Raw genomic sequence first — 16,607 nt, forward strand, 5'->3', positions numbered from 1 at the left:
ACATGACACATAATACCGTAATCCTTTCCTTTATCAACTAACCTACAATATTTGATTAACGTAAATAAACTAAATCCAACCCAGAGATGAAGTGACATGCTTAATGGAAATGATTAATAACATTGTAAATTATACAAACAAGATTTATAATTATATATTTAGCCCAAGTCTCCAATCATGTATGAAAGTTAAGAAGTAAATTCTAACAAACTAATGGTTTTCCAGGCCGTCCAAGAAGTCCTTGGCAGGACCTACCCACAGGTTGCTAAGTGAGAAGGGAGAGGTGACGGTGATGATCCAGGGAAGGTTCTTGCCACTGCTGGAGTTGAGATGTAAGAACTTCGCCCATTTATCATATATACCAGATTCCACTAATGTATAAGCCCTATCGAGGAAAATAAAACTTTCTTAAGCATTTTGTTCAACACACAAGTAAGTATATGCCATAATAATATTCCTTGTGTCCTTTCTTACACGGAAGAACAAACACACATGACCACTGTTTTCTATATCATTTAGTTACTGACAAACTGTTCAGTACTAATAGCTGATTTTAATCTTGGCATAAATGGGCAGTTCCTCTGAGCCAGCATGACTGGAGGAGTGGTGAAATAGCTGCTCCGGGACGTATACAAATAACAAGTACCTGTCAAGATATTTGCTGATGTTATAGTGATAGGTCTATTATACTGTTAATTAGAATAAGGGAGGCTTTCTGGCAGACTTACAAGATGCCATTTGTCAAACTCCAGGGCAGTGATGTATATTTAAAATCCTTTCAATTAACCAAACCCAATGAGCCCCTCCCCCCACTGACATGAGATTAAATACAGATATACAACATCATATGGTGCAGATTACTAGAAAGGTATGACCCTAAACAAATTCCATTGAACATGTCAACCACATTGCAACCTGCGAGAGAAAAGATCCGTCGCAGAGCGTGATTATAGATGATGTCTCTCTCAAACATGACATGACTGCCATCCGGCACAATGGTCTCCATGCTTTTGCGTAATTCAGCGAACGATCTGTAAGCCACTCATTCTGTGTCCATCAGGTTCCCCAGCTAGCGGAGTGGACCCAACTTCGCCGTCTGAAACAGAGAAGGCGGTCAGTAATACTCGGTTGTACTGAATGCTTTCAATGAAATAAATAGGTGAAACTGAAGAACAATAAATGACACCATAGCACATAGTAGTTGTAATGCTTGACTAGATAATTACTTGTATGGCATACTGTGAAGATAACTGGTGATTAGGACTGACATGTCAATTAGCTTTTCAGAACAGTGTGCACCCGTAAATTAATTGCTTGCTCTGCAAGTATTGATGAGCTGATAAAAAACGGTTTCGCCAATAGTTTCCTGATGGGTAGAATGGACTTAAACGTATGGTATTCTGTTATGAGTGAAAAATGTGAGAAACTCATGGAATGCTACATGAGTGATTAGACACTATTTCATGTTGTACTGGTTTGTCTATACATAACCTGGGTTGCATTTGTTGATAACCTAAAAATTCTTTTGCATTAAACAAATAATGGTACAGTAAACCCACGCAATGCCATATCTCGCTAAACTGTGGGATTTAATGAACACTTGAAGGTCTCAGGAAGAACAGTCGTACATACCGGATACCGGCAGTCGGTAAATGGGAGAAACCACACAGACCATCCAGACAACTGTGGCCTACCAGATCAAACCGGATCGCTTCCCGTGCGTGGGGTGGCTCAGGATGCAGTTAGCAACCGTGGAGTCGTTTTTCCCACCCGGTTGGGCGAATAATGAAGAAGTGATATTACACGGGTGTGAATGGTATAGTTTTCATTTTTTGGGTATGAATATGCTATTTAACTCCTTTTTTTCCCGTTATGTATCTGAATCCCTCGTTAGGCAGGGACTAACAGACTTAGCAGATTATCAGCTTTATCGAATTGGGTTTCTCCTCAAATGATCCAAGATAAAGAGGGTTCCAATTACACTACAAGAACAACTGCTCACTTTAAGATAGTGGATGATCAAAGAGTTCTGAACAAGAATGACCCCAACATCAGAATTTCAAGAACGTCATCAAGTCTCTGGTAGGGTTGGTCGATGTATCTGACTGCCAGGAGAGATATGAGCTTGCCGACGTAGCTCTGTGTCAGCACCACCATCACCAGCATCCATATCCCCAGCATCACACGCTACCACCACCACCGACTTTTAGTACTGTTTATATCTGTTACGACAAAAGAGAATTTAGTAACACAGAATAGAGATACCGATAGCAGTAGATGGCCTGCCGTATTTAATAATGATAGCCTTTATCCTGTAGGTTTATAAAGCACCTGATACACTTCATCTTTATCAAACTAAGTAGGGATTATAAACGAAAACAAAAAAGTGGCTTTTTTCCAATCCTATAAGAAATGATCTACTTTGAATGTTATAAGTGCACTAACATAACTGAACCATGTATAACCGTTACGTTAAATATCCTAAGTTACTCTAATCATCGACAGCATCAAAAGACTACACTAGTTACCTTCTTGCAGGAGAACGCCCACACAGTTATAGGAGTTGGCATTTACGCTGCCTGGAAACCAGTTGTGTTTGAACAGGAAAACGGAAAGGCAGGTGCAGCATCACTGTGGTCAGAGCCAACAGTTTATTAAACAAAGTGAACCACTGGTGCAACAGACACTAGGAAACACCACGGGTCGGGTTAGCATGACCAGGAGTAGCTAGAACATGGTACTCATCCATGAAAATATATAGATACATAGATAGTTAGACAGGAATCTTCTTCATTCCAATGGCCTATGCGAACTATGACTCGGAGCTGGTGTTGGGGATTCAACTAGATACTTCCCAGTTCACACTATAGCATCACAAGTTGGCGAGGAATTCTGCTACCTGCTGCCGCTTGTGCACGCTCTGACTGGTTGTGACTATACAAGAAGGTGGGAACAAATCATGCAGCCTTGAATGCTAATCCTTCTGAGTATCTGAAAGATTTAGATTATGGAACAAGTTGTACTGACAGTTTCGTGGCATCCTGTGATGAATACCTGGTACAAGTGCTAAAAATGAACACCAAGTGCACAACAATGGGTCAGCTGAGAAACTACATGTACGATCACAGTAAAGGCATATCCTTGGGGCAACTTCCCCCAACTAGCCATGCAATACAGCAGCACATTCTAAGGCCATATTATGCAACCTATCAAATGGTGAATTTGTTGCACCCTCATAGGTTGACATTACTAGATCCTACTGCCTTCGGCTTTAGGGTAACAGATGAAATTTTGATGCCCCTGAAAGCAGTAAGATCAGTTCCTGAAGAGTATACAAGCATGTGCAACTGCAAAAGATGCAGCAATGACAGATGTGTATGTCGCAAGAAGAGACTGCCCTGCATTAGTTTCTGCAGGTGTCAAAGTGTCTAGGGTGTTGAAGAAACTGCACAATCCAACAATCCCTCTGGGTCAATTAGGTAAGAGTGTTTACGAGCAATGATGGGACATTTGACTACTTCATCAAATCTCAGTTTGAGGAAAGCAGAGGTACATTACTGAGTTAAGGAATGTACTTGTCTACATATGCTTCAGATGAGGCATAAATATCATTTAGTAAACATTGTCCTCTTTCATGTGAATTTTCAAAATGTTTTGACCTCTCTTTATTCAGGGTGTATTATAATCTACTTGTCAGCGCAAAGAGTTAAAGCAATGTTCTAGAGAGCACAAGGGTGACATAAAAAAAAAAAACTACAATTTAATTTTTGAATAGCTAAAGGAATTTGTAGTTCACTAGGCCTAATGTGCTGATGCTTTAGGAATTCCAAAAATTTAGGCTTTTTTGCGTTACATTTTCCGGTACGTGTTATGCAACACAGTTAGGCATTAAAGAGTTAACATTGTATATCAAAACAATCAGTAGCATCTTTATTAAAGGATCCACTCAAAATAAATAAGAAAATTAGTGTATCTGTGACGTTGGTGGAAACTTTCTGGATCAATGTCAGATTTTGACATATTGTATTTTTGTGACCGTTTGACCTCTGGTTACCTCATTTGCAAATCAGTTTGCATAATGATAATATATAGAGAGGATGTAAATACAAACATTTTGAGAGGTATTTTGTTGTTCTGTGATTCATACTTCCAAAGTTATAGCGATTTATATTTGCCCTACCCCTAAATTTTGGTACCATTAGAGTTGAGAAGGGCGTGGCTTTTTACGTCATTTCCTCGCCTTCTGCCGGGTTACCAAAAGTCTGATATGCCTCATAGTCTAGTTTTAAAAAATGAAGAGAAACTTAGGGCACATCTCATGCACAAGGGGCCCCCTCAGCCAATGGACTACGAGAAAAGTACAAGGCTTACGAGAGAGGTACAAGACTTACGAGAAAGTACAAGATTTAAGAGAGAGGTACAAGACTTACGAGAAATGTACAAGAATTACGAGAAAGGTACAGGACTTACTACATGGGCACAAGACTTAGGTGAAATTCACATAGCGTGCCACAGCCTGCATAATATTTTCCACTTGGCCTGTGAATGTGAGCCTCTTGCCCCCCGGTGCTGAGAGGTCGTCCACCATGATTGCCTTCTGGGTGGGGAATTCTTCAGCTGTCACCACCAGGTTAGGACAGTGACCAAATCTTTAGGGAAAATATTTGACTTACACATACACATCAGTGTATATCTATCCGTATTTCTATATACTTTTCTATTTGTATAATGGTATGTTATGTCTATGTCTTCCTGCCTGTCTCTATGTATGGAACTATGTATGTATGAACGTATGTATGAATGTATGTATGTATGTACATTATACAGGGTGTTCCAGAAGGAAAGGTTATGGGGTATCAGTATTTCAAGGCTTAGGGCAGTAGTGTGAATCCCCTTCTCCCCTCACCTCTGCACCACCTACTCCCACTCCACCTCCACCTCCTTCTCCTCCTCCTCCTTTTCCTTCACTTGCACTATAACATGCTAGATGGAATGAGGTGGGAAACAGAAAAAAACATGAAGAGAAGCCACAAGAGGAAGTATGAAATCTTACTGCCAATGAAATAAGACACAAATCATTCAGGCCCACGGAGCCCTGGCTCCACAACCATCAATTACTTCTTACTTAAAAAACTTGAGAGGGAAGAGGTGAGCTGGTGATGTGAGAACCAGGCCTCCTGGTGGCGACCATTAGTGGAGCAGATAAGGGAGTTGTGTAGGGCAGTATCACGTATACGGTGGTTCTGTATATAGTTGAGAGAGAGACAGAGACAGAGACAGAGAGAGAGAGTCATCAACATCATTATTTCGTTTTATCAACTTAGTCATTGTCCATATTAACATCATCGTTATCATGATCTTTATCATCTTCATCAGCATCTACCTCATAAGCATAATTCAAGCTTTTTTTATTGTACTGTAGACACGACTTTACAATTACTTTGCAAACAATGTAAGTACCTTACGTCTGGTGACTGATCGTTGATGACAGTGATGAGAGCGTTAGTGCGTGATAGAGTCTTGTGAAAGTGGTGGAGGGTGTGGAGGGGATGAAGAGGAAGGCAAGTGAAAGCAAGCAGCCTCATTGCGTGCACCGACAGGAGGTGGTTCTTGAAGGAGGACTCAGCGAAGGCAGAGAGGAAGGTTGGGTCCTCGCTCACCACCATCACCGTCACACACCATGACACTTCGCGAAACTTCGGGGATAATATTCTTTAGTTCGTATTCAGTGAAAAAAAATGTTTAATTTGTGACCTGTGGCACAAATCCTGAAGGAAACATCACTATTTTAGTATTTATTCAGTGGACATTGCCAGAAATTTGACATGTACAGGTGTGTTTCAAACTTTAGACAATTGCTGGGCTTACAGGAATGTTCTGCTAAGTCTCTGCCGAGCCAGAAAATAAAGTAACTAAACCGTGATGGTCTGGGGAGAATTTCATCCTTCCATACCCCAGGATCAGCCACATACTACACTGATGGATCCTTCACACCAGAGGGATCAGCAGGTGCAGCATTTGTCTCTGGAGATCTTGTCGAGACTTGGAGGCTCCCTCCGGGGACCTCCACGTATGAGACAGAGCTTGTTGCCATGCTCGGTGCTTTGCGACATGCTGAAACCCATCACCCTCATCAGCGTGTCATTATACACACTGATTCGCTCTCGTCTCTGCAGGGTCTCCGCAGAAGACACTTCAGAGACAGTGCTCACCTGCTGACCTCGATTCTGGCTGTTGCGAACTCCATCGTGCAGGATGGAGGTGAAATTCTCCTCCACTGGCTTCCCATTCACACTGGAATAGCGGGCAATGAGAGAGCTGACTCTGCTGCTCGAGCTGCCACCACTTTACCTGACGTCACTTTCCCACTCATAACTAGTTTCTCGTGCATAAAGCATAGAGCTAAGCGCTCCATCTTCGACAGGACCAGAACCGACCACAAAAAACGGGTGGCTGAGGGTTCACAGTCAGCCACCTGGTATGCCAGGGCCACGGCCTACAACCCCCTCCTAACACCCACAACCACTCTTAATTCACCTGTAGTCCGTCTATGCAGACTCAGGTTGGGCTATCTCTGCCTCTTCCAGATCAACAAGACTGATCCCATCCCCTGCCCACACTGCCATGAATCAAATGAATTTCCCCTCTTGCACTACCTTCTTGATTGCCCCGCCATCTCCTCCCTTGGATCCAGCCTCATCAATCATCCCTCACGTGTCTTCACAGCTGCCGAAATAGTCTTCCTGTCCCCCACATCTTCTCTACTCCAAACCGTCTCCATCTATCCCCCACCCAAATAGTCAACCTCACACATAACCATACGCTACTACCCTGACGGGCTTCACCTGCCCGTTTCCACCCTGACATTCAGGTGGATAAATCTATAACACCACACAACACGAAACTCACATCGAAATGGCGCTTTCACTGAGTGGATGGAGAGGTTTGTAAAAGCAGTCGTAAATAAGAGTCCGCTAGTAACGTGTGTGTGATGAGAAAGGCTGGGTACCTGGCGAGCGGATGCCACAATTGATGAGAGTTAGCAGTGAGTTGTGTTTACATCTTGTCCATCCGTCAGCACAAACACCCCGAGTCCCCAGGGTGCCCTGTAGTCACGCAGGTTCTGAAATTCGGTGAACCAGTGCATTCTCCACTGAATTACTATTCCTTCTTTTCTCCCTCCGTGTAAAGCTGTTTGTTAAAGAAACTTACTACCTGCACGAGTAAAGCTGACATTAGAACCAGTGATATCCTGTGCAGTAACAATATTCGCTAAGACAATAATGTTGAGATACAGAATTGAGTGCTGAAAAAGAGAATGAGACCTTTGTTCAACTATGACTTCCATTTTAACAAAATCATGAGGCTGAGGAGATCAACAGTGACCATCCTGAAATCATATGGGCAGAAATCAACCCTCCATTTTTTGTTTTTAGCCTGAAGGAAAATGCAACAAGACTCAATAAATGAATAAATACATACAGAGTAGGACGTAATATGTGGTGGGTCGACCTTCAACAAAACAATATAGTGGTAGAATGACCTACTGTATAAGCGGGATGACATAAGTGTGGAAAGTAAGATGGCTCCAAGGCCTCAAGGAACGGACTTAATAAAAACAAAAAAAGAAGAAGAAGAAAAAAGACTGACCTGCACCAGAAATGAGGCCCAAGGGGAAAACGTCTGTCATCAGGAGAATGGAAGGGTGAGAACACTGCTCTTGGTCCAACATGGCGGACACTGACTCACGGGTGACCCATGCATTTTGTGAGGTGACTGGTAAAACCATAATATCATCATCACGACTGACTCTTGCTGCCATGGGTACATTTGTGAATACAAATCAATTAAATCCAAAACAAGAGAGAAATCAAAGAGAAATGACAAAATGAAAAATAAATAAATGAGTGAATAAATAAATAACCCTTCCCTACTTTTGAAGGAACTTTCACATCACGAACATTATGCTTCGAGGAGAGAATTTCCATTGATGAAAGAAGTTATAAGAAATTTTTATTAGCCTTTTCGTTTCTCTGGAAATTAAAATCAATGTATTACGTAGAATAAAAGCAGAGTTTTAAATTCCTGTCCAAAACAATAATTAAGAGGTTTATTTACCCCTTTAATTTGAAGTATTTCTCTGGGTTATATAAAAACGTTTGATGATAGTTTGTAAAAAATACAGAGTCGGATATTGTAGCTACAGGGTTGATGGTGTTGTTGTGACTCCAGGATCTTCTGAAATGTGAACCCAGTGAAAAGCAAGCTTAAATTGTCCTTCCCCTGCAGTCGACCATCCTCCTTTTCGGGGGTAGGGAACCAGTTAAAGGACGATTGTATAACCAGACAGTTGAGCCACCCTCTCATATCAGTGCCATCACACGAGTCGTCCGTTTCCAGCACCAACTAAAGGGTTAAGGGGTCAATACATACTCAAGGTAGGGGTCAGGCAGGCGTGGACCAAGAGGCAAGAGACCCACAGACCAAGCCACAGTCTCCCTGCAGCAAACGACATCACACCACCATCACCACACCCCACCACATGCCTCCACCACTACCACCACCACACTCCACCACCCGCTATCCGTCAGTTTTAGGACGCACACCTCTTCCTGTAGCCACATTAAAAACATTTTATGCAGCTAAAGGTCCAGAAAGCTTGAGGAATAAGTTTAACTAGAAATAATAAATACAGGATTTTAGAGATATCCATATCTTTTGATGACCATCTTTGATTCAAATTTTAAAATACTATACACAGATTTTGCACACGTGTCTGCTTTTTTATGTATGCATATTGTTGGTTATTTTATAGAACACTTCAATTTGCTTACATTATACCTTCCCACAAGAAAAATATATGGCGGATCGTTCGTTCGTTTACAGATTTCCTGCACCTATAGTGCAGGCCGGGCCATACATTGGCCCGGTCAGTGCGGTGTGGGCTGACTTAAAAAATAGTAAGGGGGAAGACAGGGCCTGGGGACTGCCCAGCACACACACCGTCTTCTGACTGGTCTTGTGGTGTGTGTGGTCGATATATCTTATGAGGTATTAAGGAAACAACTCTATAATACTGAGTACTTAGCTTTTTTTTTTTTTTTCAATACGTCATAAATTGATCCAGGTATTGATGTGAAACTTCTGTAATGATTAGGATTACACTTCTGTGATCTTGTACATTATTCTTTGAACGTTTAACCTCCCTCGTTTACAGGGTTAGGAAAACAAGAAATAATAAATATCACTGATATAATAGACTATTAGACGTAACTACTTGTTACACGTACTGTATGAATGTATGATAAACACATAAAAGAAACACGCCAAATCATCTCGAATCTTCATTAAAGATAATTTCGCTCTCAGTAAAAATTTATTAGTAGATACATGCTAAATAAGATTTCAACTACCCCTGTATACTGCGGTTATAAAAAAAAAAAAAAAAAAACATCAGAGCTGGGACAAGCTCCGACGAATATCTAAATGACAGATGTCTCTCATAATACGTGTTATACACATCATACACTTGTTATACTGTAGGAATATTTAATGAAGGGTGACATGTGTGAACATTATCTTCCTTCTACCAGCATCTAACTACCTGCTGACTGTTTTTGCAATTCTTTCCCTCTAACAAAATCGCCTAATCGTGGTAGGAATATGCAGGATGGTCCATTGATAGCGTTGTAATTAGAAACTCACTTGGTGTTATCTTATGTTTTGTGAGGACGGTAACATGTAATGAATAAATGATGCAGGATAGACAGGGATAACCGTAATAGCCGCCTCCGCAACATACAAGAACTCGTCTGGTAGAGGGGAAGGGGAGCATTATATATAGACCATCCTACATTTCATATGTACCAATGGGCTAATAATCTGTTCACATTAACTAGGTGTAAAATTGTCATCCCTCCGTCTAGAATGCAAAGGTATAACAAGAGTTTATAATATGGTGCTAGTCACGAAGAAGTCTGTGGAATGTATGCAGAACTATCATACTGTCTTTCAATATGACAATTTGGCATAGGAAATAGGCGGCAAAAAGATCAAAGTTAAAGAGAATAAACCATAGATACTCGGTTTAAAAAATTGCTATGAATGACATGAAGGTAATAAAGATTATCCAGTTTCTTTGCATGGAACTATTGCCGTTAAGTAAATAAAGTGCAGTCAGTGTTTTCTGCCATGGAACCCCTGCCGTTATACAGAAATCAAACCTACAGTAATACGTCGGTGGAAACTGGCACAACCTCTCATAATACACATTACAAATGTGAGTGTTGCAGTCATATCCGGGTCTGCCAGTGTGGGATCTGGCGTGGCCGTGACTCTCTTTCCGCCAGCGTCTAAGCCACCTGCAGACTATGGTGACGCTATGGCGAGGGCTGACTTGCCTTTCAGCGATATTTGCACAAAAGCGATCGGCATAGCTGGTTTTATGAGGGGATTCTCTGAGTTCCATTGCCTGTCTGAAATTTAGTCCAGAATAAACAACGGATCGTACAGAGCTTTGAGGCTATTATTCTGTTGCCTTTCTGAAAGACACATACCAGCCATTCCTGCTGAAAGTAGCTCAGACGAACAAAAGTTAGTTGCCTTTCTGTATAACTTGTACTTACCACTGATTCTCTGAAATACTAAATTGCTTCCTAACAGCAGATAGTTAATGACCATCGGCCCTGGGAGGTACCAGCACAAGATTGGTCTCTGACTACTATATAACAGGGTCAGGCACGGATCAAGTTACCACTTCCAGGAAGGGAACTTGACCACAAATACATTTCTAGTTCAAATACATGCTATGCAGCAGCAAAACTTGGTCAGTACTCGAGAAAACACACGACTATGGCGTAAGTAAATAACTTGAGAAGAAAAACACTCGACGCACTTTGTGCTTGACATCAAGTAAGAAGGAAGGAGGAGAGGGAGGAAAGGAAGAAATGGATGACGAGGTTTTAAATTTCGAAAATAATTTCAGGAATTATTGATACAAAATGGATAGCAGTGACTGACAAAAAATTCTGGAGCGGCGCAGTGTCACGTGACTCACGGTCAAGGTGAGACAGGAGTGGGACTCTGATAACCTGGAGCAGGAGCTGAACACTGAGTGTTAACTGGCTTCTCACTGCCCATATATAGCCAGTGTACACCTCCCCTTGTCCTCTCACCACATCAGACAGTGAACACCTCTCCCTCCATTCTCACCACACCAGACAGTGAACGCCTCTCCCTCCCCTCTCACCAGACCAATGTTTTTTAACTGCTTACAAGTGCAGAAAACTGCAACTCTGCGGTAACATTTTTCCCCTTCTGCTGAATCAATATACGGTGTACTAAATGATCATAACCACACAGTCAAATATATATAAGAACTATGATGAGTCAATATCATTGGTGGTGGAGAAGGGTACCAGAAAGTTTTCAAACCCCTCACGAAATGGCATGTAATCGAAATCTCATTTTCTTCCGAAATCAGCAAAATTATACAACACAGAAAACACGGATACAGGCAATGAAAAAAAAAATCAAGATTCAAAATGCTGCTTGGCTGATGAAGGTGACGTCGCTTGTCGGCTGTCCTTCTAGCTAAGAAGTTACATTAGTGTCCGTAGAGTATAAACAAAATGTGATGGCAAATATAGACTCTTTCGGTCGTTTTTCAACATGCAGACTCCTCACAATGTTTCCACTGCTTTATCTCCAAGCACAAATATGTTGCAAGTACCCTATTGTTATTTATGCAGTGGCAGGCGTAGGTGTGTAGGTTCTATGTGACCACCTGGGACAGCTGGGTTTGGTGGAGTCTCATGGCACCCTCCACCCACTTCTTCACCATGAGCGCCACCACAAACACACCGAATCCTATCCCCAGCACTGCGAACATACCCTGGATAGAAAAATAAAATAATACATGAAAGAAAGAACAGGCACAGCACATGTGAGAATAGGTATTACTCGTGGAACACTTGGTTCAGCATTATATTTTATGAGATATTCAGGGAAGGAAATAAATGAAAATGAATGATTAAATATGCAGATAAATAAAACTGAAGAAAATGAAAGAACAAGTAAATAAAGATGAACTGATAGAGAAAGATAGATACATGGACAAAAATCTTCTCCCAGTTAAAATGAATGAACTCTACCTACCCACAGATTGGTAAAAGAAAATACAGTAGTGAGTGTGATGGTCCTGGGTGGGTTCTTACACATGCTGGAGTTGGCCTGGGAGTACTTCATCCATTTCTCAAACAGACCAGACTTCACGAACATATATGTCCTCACCACGAAGAGAAAGACACATTACTTTTATATATTCGACCTAAGACTTTACATGAGGTATCTCTATATTGTATAAAATAGTTCGATATAGTAATTTGTTTTTAGTTGGAAGTGAATAGAAGTGAGTTTTTAATTCTCGATCACAGGGTTAATTGTCTTAGTTTTTCTTTCGTTTGTCGCAGGTAAAATTCCCCTGAGATTAAAATAATTGATATATTTATGAATTTCATAGTGTATCTCTCTCTCTCTCTCTCTCTCTCTCTCTCTCTCTCTCTCTCTCTCTCAAAATGTCCCTAAAGACTATGTGCTAGATATAAAACATTACTCACATAATCTTTATTCTCGTCCGTATGTATAAACATGTCTCTAAGAAATAAACATGCCACTGTGTTCTGTAACACCGTCCGTACTTACTCGTACAGTACAGCTTATCTAATCCTGGTAAAAATGAGCTGTTCTTCTGAGCCAGCATGCCCATAGAAGTGGTCACATAGGAGCTTCTTGAAATGTAAAAATCACATCTACCTGTAAGAAAATTAATCAGACCATTATAAAGAAGGAAATTTACTTAATAGAAAAATGGACATGAAATTTAAACTGAGCTAATGGAATGATTGTGACGTAACTCTCTGTGTATGATGACGTAGTTTTATTTAATTTTTCCTATTATAAGTTGATATTATTCAGCATAGAAGCACACACAGATCCAAAGTACGACAGCAGGAAAAAGTGAGAGAGAATTTTTGTTCATAAGGTTGCTCTAGGTCATGTTTAAGTCGAGTATGATGTCTATCCCAAATTATTTTACCAGAAAGATGGCTGACTGAATAAACACACAAAATTCAGCCATTCTACAGCAGGAAGTAATGCTATTACCTGTGAGAGATAAACTTTTGGGTATCAAATTGTAATAGGCCATGTCCAGGTCGAACAAGACGTGAGTGCCAAAACGCACAGTCATCTCCATGCTGTCCGTCAGGCCAATGAACGTGTTGAAAGTTACTCGCCCCTTGTCAATCAGTTTCCCTGCCTCATGGAGTGATCCTGACTTGGCTGTCTGAAATATATAGGGGGATTATAACTTGCAGCTAAATTTTATATGAATTTCATATGTAAGCTCTAATATAACTTGGGAAGGTAACAACTATTTCTGAAATTTGGATACTTGGCAAAACTACGTTAATTATTCAAAAAGTACCGTAAAGACACATGACGAGAAATTGGTCGAAGATTTAACATATTTAGATTGGTTTTGCAGGATATCCTGGAGATACCACTCACTTATATTTAATAATCAAAGTGTTTTTAACAAGAACGATTCCAACATCAGAATGGCTAAGAACGTCCTCAGGGCTCTGGTAGGGATGGTCGATGTGTCTGAACACCAGGAAGGACATGAGGTTGCCAACGTAACCCTGCTGACACAGGGCTACGTCGGGATCACACGATCCCATCACCACCACTCCTCGGTTCTCCGAATGTCTGACAAAGGACAGGGAAATTTTTGGCACAGCAGATTTTGCAGCTCCTCACTCTTCTGAATGCCCCGGTTCGTGACAATGGAAAAAAAAAAAAAAAAAAAAAAAGAATGGTGCTTAGAGTAATTCTGTATAATTTTCCCAGGCCACACATACAAAGAAGGATGCAAGAATGAAGAGAAACGAGGGATTCATTAATTCTCTGCCAAGTATGGATATTTTATTTTTTTATGCGAGGAAGAAGGAACCGAGGACTGTGCCCGCATGAACGCTCCTTCCAAGCAAAAAACAAAAACAATACAAAAGAGAGCCAAATTCAAGATCCATTCATTTCGAGATGCCTGGATACACAGCGTTTGAAAGACTGGTGATCATAGGAAGTAAGAAATACAGACAGAGGGAGACAGTTCCAGAGGTGACCTGTTGCATTAATGAAAGACTGGGAGTAATGGGTAATTCTTGCATTAGAGAGTTGGACAGAAAAGGGATGAGAGTTTGTTGCTAGACAGGTGCTATGCACCCGTCGTAGAGGTGGAGGGATGCAAGCAGACAGTTCAGAGGAGCAGTGACCATTGAAGTATGAGTAGAAAAAAGATAAAGAGGCAATAGTGCGGCAAAGACAAAGAGGTTGAAGGGTGCCAGTAAGAGGAGGAGAGTTGATGAGACGAATAGCCTTTGACTCCACCCTACTTAGAAAAGCTGTATGTGTGGAGCCTCCCCATACATGAGAGTTGTACTCTAAACAGGGGCGAATAAAACCCGTGTATAAAGTCAACAACTGTGCAAGAGTAAACAAGGCACGGACTCGGCTTAGCACACCTAATCTCTTGGAAACAGATTTTACAAAAGATGTAATATGACCTTTCCAAGATAAGTCCCGTGTGAATGAAACCTCAAGCATGTTCAAGAATGATGCAGGATTGAGCTGGATATTATTAAACTCATGTGGAAGATTTTGATGGGTTGATAGGTGTAAAAACTGAGTCTTTGATGCATTAAAAACAGCAAGATTATTTTTACCCCAGTCAGAGATACGAGCCAAATCAGACGTTTGGTGTGCCATAGCCTCATCCCTTGTTTGTTAAAATAACTGCTGAGATGGACGTTGGGGGAACCGAATGGAAAGGTGAAGGATGGAATCATCAGCCAACAAGTGGATACGATTACATGTACAGCTTAGAAGATCATTGATGAATAAAAGAAAGAGTTGGTGATAGGACAGAGCCCTGAGGAACACCATTGTTCATAGATCTAGGAGAATAATGATGGCAGTCTACAACAACAGCTATAGAACGACCAGAAAGGAAGCTAGAGAAGAAGGCACAGATAGAAGGATAGAAACCGTAAGAGGGCAGTTCGGAAATTAAGGATTTATGCAAGACTCGATCGAAAGCCTTTGAGATGTCAAGTGCAATGGCAAAGCTTTTGCCAAAGTCCCAAAAGGAGGATGACCAGGAGTCTGAAAGGTATGTGAGAAGATCGCCAGTGGAGTGTCCCTGACGGAACCCATACTGATGATCAGAAAGATGGTGGGATACGAAAGATGCTTTAAAATTTTTCTATTAAGAATTGACTCAAAAACTTTTGAGACACAGGACATTAAAGCAATTGGATGATAGTTAGAGGGTTGGGAATGGTCACCCTTCTTTGAGACTGGCTGAATGAGAGCAAACTTCCAACAAGAAGGAATGGTACAAGTTGAAAGACAAAGGCGAAAGAATTTACCTAGGCAGGGTGTAAGCACAGAAGCACAGTTCTTGAGGACAACATTAGGGACTCCATCAGGCCCGTATCCCTTGTTAGTATTGAGGCCAGTGATGGTAGAAAATACATCGCCTGAAGAAATTTTAATGTCAGCCATGAGGAAGTCAGAGGGGGGAAGTGTTGGAGGAACAGCACCAGAATCGTCTAAGGTGGAAATGGAGGAGAATGTCTGAGCGAACAGATCTGCTTTATCACTGGAAGAAATAGCTACAGAGCCATCCAAATAGAAAACAGGAGGGAAGGATGATGAGGTAAAGTTGTTAGAATGGTTTTTGGCAAGGTGCCAGAAGGAGCGGGAAGAATTCGAGTTGGAGAGTTGAGGGCATTTAGTACAGATGAAATTATTTTTAGCAGAGCGAAGAAAAGACTTAGCATGATTCCGGGCAGGAACATAAAAATAATGTGATTCAGAGGTGGGTTGGCTCCGGTACCTTTGATAGGCCCTTTCCTTGTTGCGGATAGCATTAGAACATGCTTTCTTGCTTTAGTCAAAGATATGAGAAAGGAATGTATGCTTCCATGCCCGAAAGAATAACCTCCGTAATATGCAAGGCACACTGAGGTGGCTTCCGGCCATGAAAGCAATAATCATTCCATGGAAAATCAAAGAAGTACTGCCTGAGAGCCTCCTAATCTGCAGCTCCAAAGTGCCACAGATGACGTCTCTTTGGAGGGTCCACAGGCCGTTCCGGAGTGATAGGACAGGTTAAGGTAACAAGGTTATGATCGGAGGAGCCCAATGGAGAGAAAAGATTAACAGTGTAAGCAGAAGCATTAGTTGTAAGGAAGAGGTCAAGTATGTTGGAGCTCTCTCCAAGGCAGTCAGGGATATGGGTAGGATGCTGTTCAACCTGCTCTAGGTCGTTTAGGATAGAAAAAATGAAGGCTTGTTCACCAGGTGGATCAGTGAAAGGAGAGGAGAGCCAAAGGTGGTGGTGAACATTGAAATCTCCTAGAATGGAGATTTCAGAGAAAGGAGAAATGGCTAGAATGTGTTCCATCGTAGAAGTACGATAGTAGAAGAATATTTTATAGTAGAATTAGGAGATTAGTAAACAGCCATCTGAATTAAAAGTG

At 41.3% G+C, this 16,607-nt stretch overlaps 1 protein-coding gene across 1 annotated transcript in view; it reads right to left on the bottom strand.

The window, feature by feature from the left end:
• Positions 1-2,187: 2,187 nt before the first annotated feature.
• Positions 2,188-16,607, bottom strand: part of LOC145390961 (putative glutamate receptor) — a 218,727-nt gene continuing 204,307 nt past the window's right edge. The window contains exon 5 of the mRNA XM_080265698.1: positions 2,188-2,222. Coding sequence (XP_080121824.1) covers positions 2,188-2,222 — 35 coding nt within the window. The remainder of the gene's footprint in view (positions 2,223-16,607) is intronic.

Source organism: Coenobita brevimanus, chromosome 16, assembly GCF_032717465.1.
Source record: "Coenobita brevimanus isolate Jiangsu-jjx chromosome 16, ASM3271746v2, whole genome shotgun sequence".
NCBI lineage: Eukaryota > Metazoa > Arthropoda > Malacostraca > Decapoda > Coenobitidae > Coenobita > Coenobita brevimanus.